This window comes from Leptodactylus fuscus, chromosome 2 (genome assembly GCF_031893055.1).
Source record: "Leptodactylus fuscus isolate aLepFus1 chromosome 2, aLepFus1.hap2, whole genome shotgun sequence".
Lineage (NCBI taxonomy): Eukaryota > Metazoa > Chordata > Amphibia > Anura > Leptodactylidae > Leptodactylus > Leptodactylus fuscus.
In genome coordinates, this window is record NC_134266.1 from 98,033,814 (window position 1) to 98,052,185 (window position 18,372).

At 44.5% G+C, this 18,372-nt stretch overlaps 1 protein-coding gene across 4 annotated transcripts in view; it reads right to left on the bottom strand.

Moving 5' to 3' along the window:
• Positions 1-18,372, bottom strand: part of AMPD2 (adenosine monophosphate deaminase 2) — an 89,176-nt gene that overhangs the window by 39,999 nt on the left and 30,805 nt on the right. For 2 of the 4 annotated variants that reach the window (XM_075264271.1, XM_075264270.1), the window contains exons 2-3: positions 6,640-6,767; positions 4,478-4,608 (exon numbers count right to left, since the gene is read on the bottom strand). In XM_075264271.1, the coding sequence (XP_075120372.1) occupies positions 4,478-4,608; positions 6,640-6,767 (259 nt within the window). Of the gene's footprint in view, positions 1-4,477; positions 4,609-6,639; positions 6,768-12,481; positions 12,594-16,877; positions 16,898-18,372 lie in introns of those variants that run through there. The other 2 variants (XM_075264269.1, XM_075264272.1) reach the window with 2 other exon arrangements.

Here is an 18,372-nt window from a genome sequence, read left to right on the forward strand (position 1 = left end):
GTCAAATTTTGGTTTAATGCATATTGCACATTTTCTGTTAGTACAATAAACCTCATTTCAATCCTGAAATATTACTGTGTCCATCAGTTATTAGATATATCAAACTGAAATGGCTGTTGCAAATACCAAAATATTTAGAACTAAAAATGATTAAGATTAATAGGGGTGCCCAAACTTTTTCATAGGACTGTATATACCCTGCAATTTCTTTTCTCCTACTAATTAAGACTAAGGAATATTTCTATTTGACACATTTATAGCATATCTACAGGATATATTATAAATGTGTAATAATGGGGGTACCCTCTCCCTGGTCTTACAGATGTTCAGAATACACAATCTCTTCAAAAGTGTTTGAAAAATAGCCAAGGAGCCAACATTGGTTATTTTCAGAACTTTCATAGGTATGAACGGAAAGATCCATGTGTGCATGGCCATCTAATCATTGTGTGTCGCTGTGAGGAAGGATCAGGGACAGACCACCGTTTAAGTCCTTTAAAAAAATGTTGTTGTTTTTTGTTTGTTTTTTTAATATTGGCAGACTCTCTTCGTGTTTAGGTTTTATTTTTTCTATCCAATAATCTATAACTTCATATATTTCAGCGATCATGTTATTCCAGTGATTTCCGGGACAAATCTCCATCCTTTGGACCCCCCACTATGCTCCCACATATGCCACAGTCTCTTCAAATAGCTAAATAGAAGGGGTGCCAAGATTTGAACCCCAATCAAGCATTTACTAAAATAGCTCTAGCTCTGGAATCACAGGGGTTAGAGCTGCAATTTTGTTCTTGATGGGACTGCATATACTCACAGATCTCATCTCAGCCAGGGGAACATTTGCAGCTCTCAGTGTGATTTGCCATTCTCTTATCCCCGTGACTTCAGATTACTCCGGGGAAAGTGTTATCATGAACTTTTGTCCATAATATAAACCCATTGTTATAAGTCAGTTAGTACATTTGACATTTAAGGCTTAGTTCACACAGAGTTTTTTGGTCAGGGTTTTGAGGCCGTAAACGCCTCAAAACCCAGACCAAAAAGACGGCTACCACTGAAATCAATGGGAGCCGCGCATGAGCTTTTTCTGGCTCCCGGAAAAAAGAAGCGAGGTGTTCATTCTTCAGGCCGAGTCACCTCGCGATTCGGCCTGAAGACACACCTTCTTCCAGACTAGGCCCATTCATTGAGCCTGATCCGGAGGAGGGTGCGCGTTTTTTAGTTCTGCAACACGTTTTATGGATCGGAACTTGAGGCAGCCTCCGCCTCAGGTTTCGATCCACAAAACTCCGTGTGAACTAAGCCTAACATCTCAGGTTCTGCCTTCAATGCTGACCGCAGCACCTAAGTGATTTACAGAAAAAGTAAAAATAGACAATTAACTCCTTCCCGACATGCGCCGTAATAGTACGGCGCGTGTCGGGTCTGTAACTATGGCGACCGCCCGGGAGCCGGGCGGCCGTCATAGCCGCCGGGTGTCTACTGCTTCAAGCAGTAGACAACCGGCTCTAATGCCTCCGATCGGTCCCCGGACCGATCGGAGGCATTAACCCCTCCGGCGCTGCTGTCAAAGGCGCCGGAGGCGCCATTTTCCCGGCGGCGCATGGGCGCCGCCATTTTGGCAGGGATCGCCGGCTCCTGGAGCATGATCCAGGGCCGACCACTCGTTGCCATGACAGCCGGGAGCCTTGTTAAAGGCTCCCAGCCGGTCTGCAAATTCTCTCTTTTGCAGGTCTATGCAGCCTGCAAAAGAGATGATGCTTTTTTGCAATGCATTGCAATGCATTAGCATTGTAATGCATTGCATTAGTGATCAGACCCCCTGGGGTTCAACACCCCTAGGGGGTCTAATAAATGCAAAAAATAAAATAAAAAAAAAGTAAAAAAAAATATAAAAAAATATAAAAAGTATTAAAAGTTCAAATCACCCCCCTTTCCCTAGAACAGATATAAAAGTAGTTAAAAACTGTGAAACATATACATGTTAGGTATCCCCGCGTCCGAAATCGCCCGCTCTACAAATCTATACAAATATTTTTCCTGTTCGGTAAACGCCGTAGCAGGAAAAATAGTCAAAAGTGCCAAACCGCCGTTTTTTCACTGTTTTAATTCTGATAAAAATTTGAATAAAAAGTGATCAAAGCAATAACATTTCCCGAAAATGGTAGAACTAAAAAGTACACCCAGCCCCGCAAAAAAAGACGCCCTATGCATCCCCATACACCTATGTATAAAAAAGTTACGGCCGTCGGAATATGGCGACTTTTAGAAAAAAAAATTTTTAACACCGTTTTGGAATTTTTTTTAGGGGTCAAAATGTAAATAAAACCATATAAATTTGGTATCCCTGGAACCGTACCGAAACACAGAATATAGGGGACATGTCATTTTGGCTGCACAGTGAACGCCGTAAAACCAAAGCCCGTAAGAAAGTCGCAGAAATGCATTTTTTCTTCAAATCCACCCCATTCTGAATTTTTTTCCTGCTTCCCAGTACATTATATAGAATAATTAATGGTGGCATCATGAAGAAAAAATTGTCCCGCAAAAATTAAGACCTCATATGACTCTGGGAGCGGAGAAATAAAAAAGTTATGGGGTTTAGAAGGAGGGGAGTCAAAAACGAAAAACGAAAATCAAAAAATGCCATCGGCGGGAAGGGGTTAAAAACACACAATTAGTGTTGCCACATCTGTAACAATTAGTAAATTGTTTAATTCTACATGATAGAGGCCTTAAAATTCAGAAGCAAAAAAATAAAAACTAATGAAAAAACATTTGTGTCCGTACACTTTACTAATAACAACTAAGGCAGAGGCCCCACATTGAAGAAACACAGCTTTTTTGTTGCAGAATTTAATGCATTTGTTTGAGTCAAAGCCAAAGAATGGATACAGAAGGAATGGAAAATATAGGAATTACTTGTACTTCTACCTTCTTCTCAATTCACTCCTGGCTTTGGCTCAAAAAATGCAGCAAAATCTGTAAACAAAATGAGCTGCATTTTCGCAACGCCTCAGCCTAAAAGAGATCTTGCAAAAACAAGCTCTCATGCAACTATGTCAATGGAAAAAGAAAAATATCAAGGGTCTTGTAATATGGTGACACAAACAAACAAAATTATTTTCTGGCAAAAAAAAAAAAAGGTTTCTATTGTATAAAAGTAGTATTTAGCATTGTCATAATTGTAGAGACCATAAAATAATGTTAACAAACTATTTATACAGCACTGTGCATGCCAAAAAAAACCTGTAGAATTTCACTTTTCCTTAATCCCCCCGCTCACACAAAAATAAATCAATTCAATACATTATATGTACCTACAAAACACAAGGTCTTGTAAACTTACATTGAAAAAAAAAAACTAATAATAATAAGAAGAGATATAATCTTAGGGCGGGTTCACATCTGCGCTCTGATCTACGCTTTCAGGTTTCCGTCTTCTGTCCAAGAAACTAGACAGGAGATGGAAACCGACAGTCACTTTTCAAACCCATTCATTTGAAGGGATTTGTAAAGTGTCTGCCTGTGAACGTTTTGTGGTCTCCGCGGTGAAATGTTTTTTGTTTTTTTTTTAACCGGACACAAAGTCGGACATGCAGGACTTTGTGTCCGGTTATAAAAAAAAAACAAAACAGTTTCGCCATGGAGACCAAAAGACGCACACTGCTGCTAACGGGCAGACACTGCATGCCGGGTATGTCTCATGTCGGCAGACGACAGAAACCTGAAAGTGGAGACCGGGGCTGCAGATGTGAACCCGCCCTTACTGGTTTAAAGAGGACCTTTCATGCTCTGGGGCACAGGCAGTTCTATATACTGCTGGAAAGCTGACAGTGCGCTGAATTCAGCGCACTGTCGGCTTTCCCAATCTGTGCCCCGGGTGAAGCCCTATCGGTCCCGGTACCGTAGCGCTTTACAGTCAGAAGGGCGTTTCTGACAGTTAGCCAGGGACGCCCTTCTGCCCAGCAGCGCCTATCGCGCTGTACTGTGGAGCGGGGAGGAACGACCCCTCCCCTCCTGATAATACTCGTCTATGAACGAGCACTGTGAGCAGAGGGAGGAGGCGTTCCTCCCCGCTCACACTGTACAGTGTGATAGGCGCTGCTGTGGAGAAGGGCGTCCCTGGCTAAGTGTCAGAAACGCCCTTCTGACTGTAAAGTGCTACGGTATCGGGACCAATAGCGCTTTACCCGGGGCACAGATTGGGAAAGCCGATAGTGCGCTGAATTCAGCACACTGTCAGCTTTCCAGCAGTATATAGAACTGCCTGTACCCAATCTGATGAAAGGTTCTTAAGGCTTAAATGAGTACAATAAAGGGTTAAAATACACATAAGGCCCAATTTTTCTATAAATTAATTTATATAAATTATCCATGAGACTGTCAGGGCATTAAGTATTCTTGCAGTCTGTGCTTCACAGGTTTCTTATAGTTTTTTTCCTTTTTTTTTTTTTTAAATCTTTTCTTTCCTTACTTGATGTCTTGACTTATTTGACGCTCTAGACGCTGTCTCCTTTCCTCAAGCTTCTCAATAGGACTTTCCTCTGGAAATTCATATGGAGCAGAACGCATTTCACTATCAGCAAGAGAACGACTAAAAAGTTCCTAAAGTGCAGAAGAAACAGTAGTTTTTAAATTAAATATTTATTTTAAAAAAAAGAAATGAAAGAGGATATTAAAGCAATTGTCTAGTCACGAGTCCCTGGATGCAGAGCCCAGGGTGATCAGCGGATTGACTCAGGAAAAGCATTTCAAAAGTTTATGATTTACCAACTCCTTTAATTCCTACGTATGTCGTACTGTTACGTCGCGCTGAACATATAGGTAACGTTCAGCGCCGTAATAGTACAGTGCTGTAATGCCACAGGAACAGAAGCTGTTCCTGTGTTAAACAGCCGAGGGCAGGGACCAATCACGAAGGTTGGAAGATACTCCAAGTCTGGCAGATTAACCCCCTGGATGCTATGATCAATAACGATCATGGCATCCAGGGAGGCTGGGAGCAATATTGTATCTGAAAATGCCCGGTTTACAGACTTATACAGATATTTTTCTTGTAGGGTGAACGTCGTAGTGGGAAAAAAAAAATCAAAAGTGCCAAACTGCCTCGTTTTTTTTCCCACTGTTTTGCCTCTAATTTGAATAAAGCAATAGACATTCCCCAAAATGGTATAACTAAAAAGTACACCTGGCCCCATAAAAAAGTTGCCTTACACATTCCCGTACTGCTGCAGGGACACCTGTCAATGTGGCCTTGCAGTTGTTGTACATATGTTATTTATCGTATATAATCGAGTATAAGCCGAGTTTTTCAGCAGTTTTTGTGCTGAAAAAGCCCCCCTCGGCTTATACTCGAGTCAAGCAGCAAGACACCTGTGGGCGGCTGCTGGAGCAGCGCTGCTGCTGATAGGTGAGTGGTATAGCAGCACTGTCTCCAGGACCACCCCAAAACATCTTGGGGCGGCCCTGGAGACAGTGCTGCTTCACCACTCACATATCGGAAGCAACGCTGCTCCAGCGGCCGCCCACAGTCAGCAGCGGGCCTCTGCTTGCTTGCTCTCTAGACCCCGCCCCTCCCCCACTGCTCCATCACTGCTCCGGTGTGTGTCTTTTTATCCCTACACTAGCGCAGGAGAAGGCCGCTCTTAAAAAAACCCCAGCTGCCCTCTCTTGCGCTGGTTTAGACGTCTGCCTCTCAGCGCAGGTGGTGTCATCACGCCTCCTACGCTGAGATGCAGACGTCTTACTGCTGGGTGAAGAGGAGGCAGCAGCAGGAGCAGCGGCACCGTTGGTAAGTAAAATAACTTTTTGTTTTGTTTTATGGAGTATCCCCAGCAGGTAGGGGCCTATTTACCTACTTCCCCGGGCCCGCTCACTGCCACCCCCGCTTCCTATTCAACTATAGGCTGCGGAGGGCGGCAGTGAGCAGGTCCGAGCCCAGGCTGTGATCCCACTACTGCTATTATTTTACTCGGGGGTCTTTTCAGACCCCCGAATATAATAATTGGAGCCCCAGGTGAGGTGAAAGAACATAATAAACAGTTTTACTCACCTCTCCAGGGATATTACTATATAGGCCCAAATCCTGTGCTAGCAGTCCCATATAGGCCCGAAGCCTGTGCTAGTAGTAATAACCTGTTACTACTACCACAGGCTTTGGACCTATATGGTAATATCCCAGAACACGTGACGTCTGGGACATTATCATACAGGCCCAAAGCCTGCTAGGATTAACATGAGCACAAACAAAATGTCATGCATTTCCCCCCCTCGGCTTATACTCGAGTCAATAAGTTTTTCCCAGTTTTTTTGTGGTAAAATTAGGGGGCTCGGTTTATATTCGGGTCGACTTATACTTGAGTGTATACGGTACTTAAATTTTGTTGATGAAGTAAGGGTCAGTACATGTTGTCTTCACTGCTCATATACTCATGCACAGTGAAGTGAGATGTAATGACCTCGGCTTCATTGGCAGAAATTACATATGCCAGGAGTACAAGTCCTATTAAAGTGAATGACACATCTCATGGTAAGTATTAAAGAACCCTAGGGTAGATAGACTTGATATAGGCAGGTTTGGGGAACTATGGTGAATAAGGCATGCTGGTGTTTACTCCTTTAACGCATTTTTATTACCTCTGCTATTTCTTTGTATTTTCCCTCCATGGATGTTCTTAATTCTCGACTCAATTGCTTTAGACTATGAGGAGTACCTGAGAAAGATTTCGCCGACTGCAGTAGATGAAGCGGAGACCCCCGAAAATCTGAAAGAGAAGTATTATTTAAATGTAAAACTTCAAATAATATCTTTATGTCACTGAAATCATGTATACAGTGTGAATATGTAAGGTTATGTTCACACAGTGTTTTTTGCAGGAGGATTTTGATGCGGAATCCACCTCAAAATCAGGCTGCAAAAACGTTTTCCATTCATTTCAATGGGAGTCGCACGCATTTTTTTTCGCAAGCAATTTTTTTCAGCTAGCTGGAAAAAAAAGCAGCATGTCCTATCTTCATGCGGTTTCCGCGGTTGAGTCAGCCCGGCGTCCAAAGCTCGAGACACTATCCTGCTTAGGCCCATTCATTCGGGCCTAATCAGGAGCGGGATGTCGATGCAATGCATTGGCATTCCGTTGCGGCTAGCCACGCAGAAAAGTCATACTGTGGAAAAGTTTTCTGCGTGTGAACTAACCCTTAAAAGGTTATTTCCCATTGCTGCAAACCGTTGACAAGATGGGAATAACTGCTCTGAAGTCATGAACTCTAGGGTGAGATATACAGGAACAACTGGATAGTGCTGCTGTACACTGTTCCTCTAAATCCCATAGAGAAAGGGAGCTATGGCAATAGCATATCCCATTTAGCTATGCAGTTTCTTTAATGTAAAGCTATGGAAGCAGTATAGTTCATCTGTGCTACAATGTTTCTGTAACTCGCATTCTACTCTATATTATTTATGGAAACAGCACTGCATGTCTATTCCCACACGATCCAAGGGCAATTATTCCTATCTCAGGAAATTTGCAGAAATTAGGATAACTCTTTAATATAACTTAAAAGCTGCAAGATTAAGAGTTTAATGGGTTAAAAAACTGATGACCTATTTTAATACCAGATCAGTGGGAACCTAACACCTCCACCAATCAGTAATGGGGAAAGAAGCAAAAAGCTCCATTCTCTCTGTAACGGACACATTCCTGCTGACCAGCTCCCCTTCATCAGAATGGATATTAAACTACTTACTTCCGCCATTACACAGAGAACAAAGCTATCTGCTTCCTGCTCCATTCTCTGTGTATCAGCTGCTGAGAACAGCTAATTAGTGGAGGTGTCAGACTCCAACAGAACTAATATTAGTGACAGGTCATCAATATTGTTAACCTTTAAGTCTAAGCAGCAGGGAACCTAGAATAGATTAACAAATCTCATAAATATTTTGGCAATGAGGATTTTAAAGAGGACCTTTCATGTCCTCGGGCACATGCGGTTGTATATACCGTTAGAAAGCCAACAGCGTGCTGAATTAAGCGCATTGTCAGCTATCCCGTTATGTGCCCCAGTGCAAGAGATATTGGTGCCGTTACAGATCTCTACCCACTGTCAGAAAGGCGTTTCTAACAATCTACCTGGGCTGTGAGGAGCGTCCCTCCTGACAGTACTCGTCCATAGCTCTGTACTGTCAGATGGGACGTCCCAACAATGCAGAGGAGATGAAGGCTGCTATCAAATCAACCTGGGTTTCCATAACACCTCTGCAGTGCCACAGGCTGATGGCTAAAGGAGCCCAGACCAAGTATTGAGGGCATTTACTGGACAGACTTTTTTCATTTGGCCAACATTTCTGTGTTAAATAATTTTTTTAAAGGGATTCTATCACTCAAACACAATTTTTTCTAGGTACCACGTTGGAATAGCCTTAAGAAAGGCTATTCGTCTCCTACCTTTCGTCGTCTTCTCCGCGCCGCTGTTCGCCTACAATCCTGGTTTTTCTCTGTATGCAAATTAGCTCTCTTGCAGCACTGGGGACGGGCCCCAGCGCTCAAACAGCACTGGGGGCATCCCCAATGCTGCGAGAGAAGTCTCTCCAGCGCTACCTCCATCTTCGTCTGCAGCATCCTCTTCAGCCTCTTCTTCCAGCGATGGCTTGTAACTTCTAGGCCTCGGGCAGAGCAGATTGCGCATGCCCACAGGCCATGAGAAAATGGCCACTTACAATACTGTGCAAGCGGCCATTTTCTAGTGACCTGTGGGCATGCGCAGTCTGCTCTGCCCAAGGCCCGAGGCCTAGAAGTTACAAGCCACCACCAGAAGAAGATGCTGAAGAGGATGCTGCTGAAGAAGATGGAGGTGGCGCTGGAGCGAGTTCTCTCGCAGCATTGGGGACGCCCCCGGTGCTGTCTGAGCGCTGGGGCCCGCCCCCAGTGCTGCGAGAAAGCTAATTTGCATACTGAGAAAAAACGAGATTGTAGGCGAACGGCGGCGTGGAGAAGACGACGAAAGGTAGGAGACGAATAGCCTTTCTTAAAGCTATTCCGACGTGGTACCTAGAAAAAATTGTGTCTGAGTGATAGAATCTCTTTAAAGTTAGTCCTATATAATATTGTTATTTTCTGAAATAATGACTTTTGGGTTTTCCTTAGATATAAGCCATAACCATCAATATTAACAGAAATAAACACTTGAAAAAGCTCACTCTGTAATGACTCAATATAATATGTGTTTCACTTTTTCAATTGTATTACTTAAAATAAATAACTCTTTGATGATATTCTAATTTATTGAGATGCATTTGTATACTGCTGGGCTGTATCAAGACACCAGACACCCAATAATATCCAGTCAGTGTCGAAAAATCAAATCCTTTTCCATTTACAAACATCCAAAGTTATAGGGGATGTGCCAAGATAAAATCACCAACAACATAACTATTTTTCATGGTTTTGTGTGTCTAGCGAATGGTTATGGTACCTCCCTTGTGTTTTTTTCAATTTCGATTCACCAAATGTGTCCAGTAGAGGTGGACATACATGCTAAGTAGCTGAATCCCATCGCTAGATACACGGGCATCAGAGTGATTCCTGCCAGCCAGTAACAATTAGTGCACAATGGGTTCTTCTAACCTGCACTGGGTACATTTGGCTGGACTTGTGAATCTGAAGAACACCAGGGGGCACCATAACAAGAACATACAAATTTTAAACGGATTCAAATTAAGAAGTTGTTAAGAAATTATTTGGCTTTCCTCCACACCTAATGAATAATCGCCATTTGTAAATGTGTAGTCTGCCTCTTTTTCAATAGTCAGACAGCTTTATTGCTGAACTGTATCCATTATTAAAGCATGTAAAGGCATGACGTGGATAAGCCATCATCTGTAAGGCCTGGTTCACATCTGTGTTCGGCATTCAGTTCTGGGAGTCCGCTTGGGGACCCCCCGAATGGAATACCAAATGCATTAAAAAGCGATAAGCAATGAAAGCACACTGACCTCATAGACTATAATAGGGTCTGTGTGTTTTCTCTGCGGTGTCTGCATGAGTCATGCGGAGAGAAAAATACATCAAGAACTACTGTTCTTGCCACATGATTCATGTGGACACCACGCGGAAAACACACGGACCCCATTATAGTCTAGGGGTCAGTGAGCTTTCATTGCTCACCGCTTTTTAATGCGTTCGGTATTCCGTTCGGGAGGGGAGGTCCCCAATTGGACTCCCTGAACAAAATACCGAACGCACATGTGAATAAGGCCTAATTGTGAACTGTAAAGGGGAACAGGACCGGTTTGGGATAAAGCATCTGATTACTGGAGTTTTCAAACCATGTACTTCATATGGTAGTTTACTACAGTACCAGCCATAAATCACATACAACTTAGGGGGCGTTCACACTACCGTTGGTGTCCGATTGCAGTGTCCGTTGCTACTGTCCGTTCAAGATTTTAGCAACGGACACTAGCTGTGTCCGTTACAATTTCCATTCATTTCAATGGGATTTCAACTGTTGTCAGTTTGTGTCCGTTTGTGTCCTTAAGGGTCCGTTAACAACCATGTCCGTTTTTTCAAGCGGACAGAGAAATCACACATGCAGGATTTTTTTGTCCGTTTGAAAAAACGGACAGAAAGTGTCCGTTTTTTATTTAACATTGAGGTCTATGGGCAACGGACATATAACGGACAGTAACTGATGGCCATCAGTTACAGTCCGTTTTTTTCTGTCCGTTTATTTTCTGCACATGCTCAGAAAGCATAAACAGCAAAAAAGAAAAAACGGACAGTATAAAAAACGGACACCAACTGATGCTAACGCTGGGTTCACACCTGCGTCTGGGGTCTCCGTACTATGGTTTCCGTCTTCTGCATGGCAGAAGACGGAAACCATAGATCGGGTCCGGCCGTGCGCGGCGGTGAGCGTTTTAGGCTCTCCGCCGTGAAACCGGATTTTTTTATCCGGACACAGAGTACTGCATGTCCGACTCTGTGTCCGGATTATAAAACCCGGTTTCGCGGCGGAGAGCGCAAAACGCTCACTGCCGCGCACGGCCGGACAGCTTTCTCACCCATTCAAATGAATGGGTGAGAAAGTCTCCTGCAGGCTTCCGTCTCCTGCATCTGTTTTATGCAGGAAACGGAAACCTACAATAAGGACCGACGATGCAGATGTGAACGAGCCCTAACTGATACTAATGTGTCCGTTTTTTTTAACTGATCCATTAAATGGATCAGTTAAAAAAATGGACACATTAACATCAGTTAGCATCAGTTAGTGTCCGTTAATGTCCGTTATGATAGGTGTCCGTTTTTTTTCTTTTAAACGGACACCTTCATAACGGACAACAACGGTAGTGTGAACGCCCCCTAAGACCTTATTCACATCTCCATTCCAGCTTCTGATCCGGGAGTCCGCAAGCAGAACTTTTCTGTCTGCATGTTTCATGTTAGGTAACCACTTTTTTTTATGTGTACAGGTTTCCATTCAGCGGAGTTCCCGAACGCAGATGTGGATAGGGCCATGTGAATAAGACATGTTACGAAGTACAAGCTCAAGATGTGAACCTAAGTATAAAACCACTGTGAAAGCTGCACATGCATTTAGATCAGTGACCAGCAGGACATTGTAGTAGTGAATGGACTCATCGCTCAGGGTTAGCTGATGTGGTCCAGTACACTAGTGTGCTATGGCAGCTATGTGTGCAGGATGATAGTTGTCATGTACATCCCGGGCCTGTGCCCAGCTCTTCCTCCACACCTCTGGCAGCCTCATCTACGCCGTTACCTGCCCTCCCTGATCTCTGGTTATCTGTATATAACATGACTGCTCCGCAGTTTCCTGTCAGTGATCTGCACAACACCCCAGACTGCAGATGGCACGGGCCCGTGTTCTACCTCTATAGGGGAATGACCTGCGACACTGGGGCTCAGAGACATGCAGCAGTGCGGAACGAAATCTGCAGCAAGCCCAGCCACACCTGTACATAGTGCCCCTCTTCAGCCCTGTCACTTTCTGTCCCCATCTGCGTAGTACACTCAACTATCTTTACCCCCTACCAACTACTTCTCCTTCTTCTAGTCGGCTTCCTCCGCCTCCCTCCCCTTCCTCTCGTCGTGTCATCCTCCCTTCACCCCCTAGCCCCATCTTCCCCCAGTGCTTAGAACTGACCGTACAGCTGTTCCAGAACTGCTGCATAGACCGGCTGTCTCCCCCTCTGATCTATAAGTCTGTGGAACTGTCCTAGCCGCAGTCCCGAAGGAGCAAGAGCATTGAGCGGCTACGACTGTACCAAGTGGTGACTCACAGGGGGAGAACCTACATACCCGAAGATCAGCTGCAGGGCTGCTGTGTGAGGGAGTGAGGGGGCCGTCTCATGGAGAGCCAGTCCAAAGAAAGGGACAGTGGACGGCTGAGAGATAGTGAGTTCAGGACGGGCATCTGAGCGGTGCCAGCACGGAAGGAAAGTAAAGTGTGAGGTAAAGCTTACCGGGGATGTGCTTTAGGAGACGTGTCAGTCAGAGGACTTGTGTGTAAAGATGACACGCCAGCTAGGGGAGACACGGCTATAAACTGTGCCTGCACGGCGAGAAGGCTACAATATACCAAGTGTCTGTGCTAGGAGCGCTAGCATTGCGCTTGTCAAGGAGGCGGGGGATAGGAGAAACTGGCTGCTTATATAAAACAAGATACAAGGTCAGCGGAGAAGAGAGATTAAGATAAGGAGGAAAGCGGGGAGGAATAATAGTGGGAGGATGAGGACATGTCAGCTATGGCTGAGGAGAGCAGCTGGCACCTTGATTTTAGGGCTGATTATAACATGGCTGAGGCACCAGCTCTGCTCTTCTCTAGTTCTACCCTGATCCTGACCTATAGAAAACCAAGTCTTATGTAATCAATCTACTATGTTGAGACAAAGCTTCTGCCAGACCTACTATATACCTACAATGCAAGGCTTCAATGTGGCCATCTGTGTATACAGTTACATGAGTTGCTCATAGGCCACAATGTGAAAAATAAATATACAGCACAGTATACCTTTTCCTGTTTGCTGTACTTTCCTATACATTAACGCTCAGGGCCCTTATTCAACAGTGCCATGTTTTTACAGCACTGTATAATAGGGACGTTACAAGGGTCGCACAGACCCAATTCAACGCCCCCCTCCCTTTCCCATCCAGTGCCAAAAACAACAGTAGTAAGAAGATGCAGTCACTGGTAAAATGCGATCAAAGGGAGCTCCCTCCCTGTTTACACAGCAGAGACATGGTGCTCATGCATTTAGTGCATCTGAGGTCCCCGACCCCAGCCCTCACCCTTCCTCTTACACTTAGATGCTAGTACAGCTCCAGTGCAACGGTGTCCAGTGTCTTTGGCAGCGGGGACCTTATGAAGGCTTCCACAACTGTCCTAGCAAGATAGTATTGAGGCTTGCCTGTGTCCAGTTCAATAGTTATACAGTGATTATCCCATAGACTGCAATACAGTGGTAATTAACTAATTATTTATACTAGAGGTGTGGCCATGCAGGGTTCCTAGCAGCCAATCATCACCACAGGTCTGGCAGCGACCTGCCTATTTACTTTCTACTGGGGCTCAACATATCTGCCACTTGGGTCCGCCACTGCCATCTTGTCCTCCGTCCTCTATGAAACTCTGTGGAGCTGTGGGATCCCTGGGGCAGAACAGTAGGTGCATCTGATGCATAGCCCTAGAAGCACCTCTTCTGCTGCACAGCTGTTATTTTGCTCCCGTGCTGGTAGCGATGGGGAGTGGATATCCAAGACCCCCTCAAATCAGGGAGTATGGAAATGGATAAAGGAATAAGCAGCACTGCCGCCAAGGACTAATCCCTGGAAGCCATCTTGTGCACTGCACCACAACCAGGCTGCATTAGGCCTTCACCTGCCATTCTTGTACCATTAGAACTGTTGCAATCTTGCTTTTCTCCCACATCTTTGTGCTGGAGCCATGGGCACTGTGAAGTGACACCCTAATGTGGGAAGGTTCCCTGTACTGACCTGGTGCTGACTCTGCCGTCTTATGCGAGTAACACATTCCATAATTTTGAGTCTTGTTTTCTGCTATATAAACACCTACCTCTGTATTTACAATAGCGAAGAACCAGGGAGGAAAAAAATCAGGTTCTGAGGAGGCCTGGTTGGAAGTGCCTATAGGATCTATGGATAGCTTCAATTCCACCCCATGACATCTATGGATTTAGCAATGGTTGAGATGGTTTCTCAGGCCTCTAACCTGGGCTTAGTATAACCCGCACCCCTGACATCCTATACTGCAGACAAGGTACTCGTAGTTAAAGGGGCTCTATCAGCAAAATGATGCTAATAGAGCCCCACAAATGCATGAATAACCTTTAAAAAGGCTATTCAGGCACCATAAATGTTATATTAAACCCCCGTCCCGTTTTTAAATAAAAGCATTAAAACATATATGCAAATCTTACCGAACATGCTTCTTCCGGCTTCTTCTCTTCAAATCCTGCGCCTGCGTAGTAGCGCTTCCCTCCGAAGCGCTACTGCGCAGGCTCACTCGCCATTTTACTTAATGGGAGTTTGCGAGTGAGCCTGCGCAGTAGCACTCCGGAGGCGCGGGATTTGAAGAGAAGAAGCCAGAAGAAGACACGGAACCAGAGGGCGTCACTACAAGAAGGCAGAAGAGGCAGGCGTGCCCGAAATTGACGTCGGATCCTGCATCCCCACCCATGGTGCACGTTCGGTAAGATTTGCATATATGTTTTAATGCATTTATTTAAAAACGGGACGTGGGTTTAATATAACATTTACCGGTGCCTGAATAGCCTTTTTAAAGGCTATTCACGCATATGTGGGGCTCTATTTGCATAATTTTGCTGATAGAGCCCCTTACGCTCTCTCATCTCCTCCAACAGGAATTAGAAAAGACCTACTGTAACCTATCTGCAGAAATGAAGACAGAGTTTAAAGATCTGGTTCATCACATTGAACCTATGAAATCTAAAACAGACAGCACAGTGGCCCAAGTCAATTAGAACACAGATAGTATAACCGGCCTACACACTCAACTGAAGGCTACTACCATGTTTCTCCGAAAAGAAGACAGGGTCTTATATTATTTTTTTGCTCTGAAAGATGGGTTAGGGCTTATTTTCAGGGGATGTCTTATTTTTTCAATTAACAACAATCCACTCACCAAACCCCCTTACACTCAAAACCATTTAGAGTTGACAAGTGCTAATGGTGGATGGGCTCTCACACAGAGATCTGTGCCACTACTGTCTCAGACCCCTTGCCAATGTAGCAGTGTTCCACTGCAGCCAAGTGTAGCAGTTGGCTCCCCTGGTGACTGTAGGCAGCCATAATGCAGTTCTGCCAGCAGGATTTATCCGATCTGTGTGTGAGAAACCAGCACTACCAGTAGTCAACCCTTATTGTTGTGGAGAATTATCTCACTAGTGGCATCTTGTGCAGATAACTCCCTTAAAGTATGTGATTCTTTTAGGGGTGCATTTCTTTTGGGGGTGTCTGCTTTCCTTGATGAATGGTCTACTGTATCTGTTCTGCTGTATTCTATTTACTTTTTTATATATATAGCTGTCTGGACACTCTTTTTTATAAATGAAATGTAGCTAGGGCTTATTTTCAGAGTAGGGCTTATATTTTAAGAATACTCCAAAAATCCTGAAAAATCATGCTACGGCTTATTTTCGGGTAGGTCTTATTTTCGGAGAAACACAGCAATGTGAAATTAGAGGACTTGGAGAATAGATCTCAGAGCATGAACTTTTGTATCCAGGACTATCCCTGACTCTGGTGAGACAATACTACATTTGTTTTGTTGTTTTGTTTGTGTGGCTGGAAGTAAGCCACACGTATAGTTAGGTTATCAGTTCTGTTTGGTTAGTTGCTCAGACGAGCAGGTTTTTATTTTGTTTTTGACTGAAGTTAAGGCTGTATTTTGTTTTGCTCATTTTGTGCCTGAAGACAAGGTTCATTTATTTTCCTGCCTTGTTTTTTTTAATAAACCAGTTTGTTGCATATTTCGTGTCTCTGTCTTGACTGTTTGGGTCTGCACCACTGCTTCTACCGCGCTAACTTCCCCACATGACATATACATATATAGTTAGATATAGTTTTTAATATATATTAAATTAAGATAAGATAATCCTTTAATAGTCCCACCATGGGGAAATCCAGTGTGTTACAGCAACATGGGTAATACAGTAATATATTACAAGAAAATAACACATACAAGCTCAGAATAGCAGATAGAAAAAGATACTAGGAGTCATAGCAACTAAAAGAAAAAGAAAGACTTCAGGATCATTCAGTTCTCTGTGCGAAGTGATCTTCGCTTAGTCTGATGTTGATTATACAGCCTGAGCGCGGTTGGAAGGAAGGACCTCTGTTACCGCTCCTTCTCACACTTGGAGTGAAGCAGTCGGTCACTGACAGTACTGCCAAGTGCTGTCACGGTGTCATACATGGGATGGGAGTTGTTCACCAGCAGAGAGCTCACCACAGACAGTATCTTTCTGTCACCTGTACTGAGTCCAGGGGGCTCTGTAGGACAGAGCTGGCCCTTCTAACCAACCTGTCAAGTCTATTTCTGTCCCTGGCTGGTATGCTACTCCCCCAACAGGCCACTCCAAAGAAGATGGCTGATGCTACCAGAGTTGAAAAAGGCCCTAAGAAGTGCCCCCTGAACTCCATAGGCCTTCAGCCTCCTGAGCAGGTAGAGTCTGCTGTGACCCTTTCTGTGCAGTGTATCCAGGCGACCAGCCCAGTCCAGCTTATTATTGAGGAGCGCACCCAGGTACTTATAGGTCTTGACTATCTCCTTGCATGTCCCTTGGATGTCCACTAGATTCAGAGCACTTCTGCGCTTACCAAAGTCCATCACCATTTCCATGGTCTTCCCAGCATTAATCCTGAAGTGGTTCCGCTGACACCATTCCGCAAAATCCCGGTTTAAGTCTCTGTATTCCCTGTCGTCTCCGTCTGTAATGAAGCCTACTATGTAATGAACCAGAGTTATAGGAGTACTTTTGCATGTAACAGCTAGATGAGTTACACCTAATATCAGCAGTTTACAGTGTGAAGAGGAAAGGTGCAAGAACTGTATCTTGTAGTGACCCCATACTACACATCACAGTGTCAGACACACAGCCCCAGGCTCTCACATACTGAGGGCGGTCTGTCAGGTAGTCTAGGATCTAGTTCAGGGGTAGGGAACCTTCGGCTCTCCAGCTGCTGTGAAACTACAACTCCCAGCATGCTCCATTCACTTCCATGGGAGTTCCAAGAACAGCAGAGCCAGTATACATGCTGGGAGTTGTAGTTTTGCAACAGCTGGAGAGCCGTATGTTCCCTACCCCTGATCTAGTTGGACAGGTGCTGGTCCACTCCAACAACGTTCAGCTTCTCCCTCAGTAGCCCTGGCTGAATGGAGTTGAAAGCACTGGAGAAATCAAAGAACATTATTCTCACAGTGTTACCTGGTTTCTCTAGGTGAGAAAGAGCTCTTGGAAGAAGGTGGATGATGGCATCACCCACCACAATGCCCGGCCGATATGCAAAGTGGAGGAGGTCCATAGCAGAACTCACTAAAGATCAGAGATGTGTCAGGACCAGTCTCTCTAAGACCTCTAGGACCTATAGAACCAATTGTAATAAGGAAAAAAATATTTTTTTGTAATTGTATTACAATTGTAATAAGACACATAAGTCACATAAATATCCGAAAAAAGTGCACATGTCTAACCGTACTCTGAAAAGGAAGGAGAGATCTTATCTGGACCTGTTGAGAAGCAGTGGGGACTCAACCGGACATGAAGATGGGGGCTGTTATCTTATACCCTAACTATCACCTATGTCCCACATTAACTCCTGTCCTGAAAAGGACAGTCCCCAAAGCTCTCCCTATATATCCCTGTTATAGTTACTCCTTCTCCCTTATATATCCCTTTTACAGTTACTCCTTCTCCCAACATATTTCATGTCCCAACAAAACAGAGGGGTAATTTTCAAGGGGTTAGTATCATATTCTAGTGGGGATAAATGCCTGTTCAGCTGCTCATTAGTCCATATTCTGGATATGCATGGTAACACAGAGCATGCGTCTGCGGTGGGATATATAGGGGAGAAGCTATTATTACAGATACAGGAGGAATGCAGCATCCTAACCACAACTACAGAGCTGATCTGGGTCCTTTAGAACCCAACAACTCTTACAGTTCTCAGCCCCTGGTGGATCACCTGACTGCCGAGTAAGAGGGGAGGCCTCACTATGGCAGCATGCATAGCTGTATACACAGCACTACACAGCAGTGTGGGAGCCATTTCTTACATAAGCTGCAGCTATACATACAGCCAGCTCCCCGAT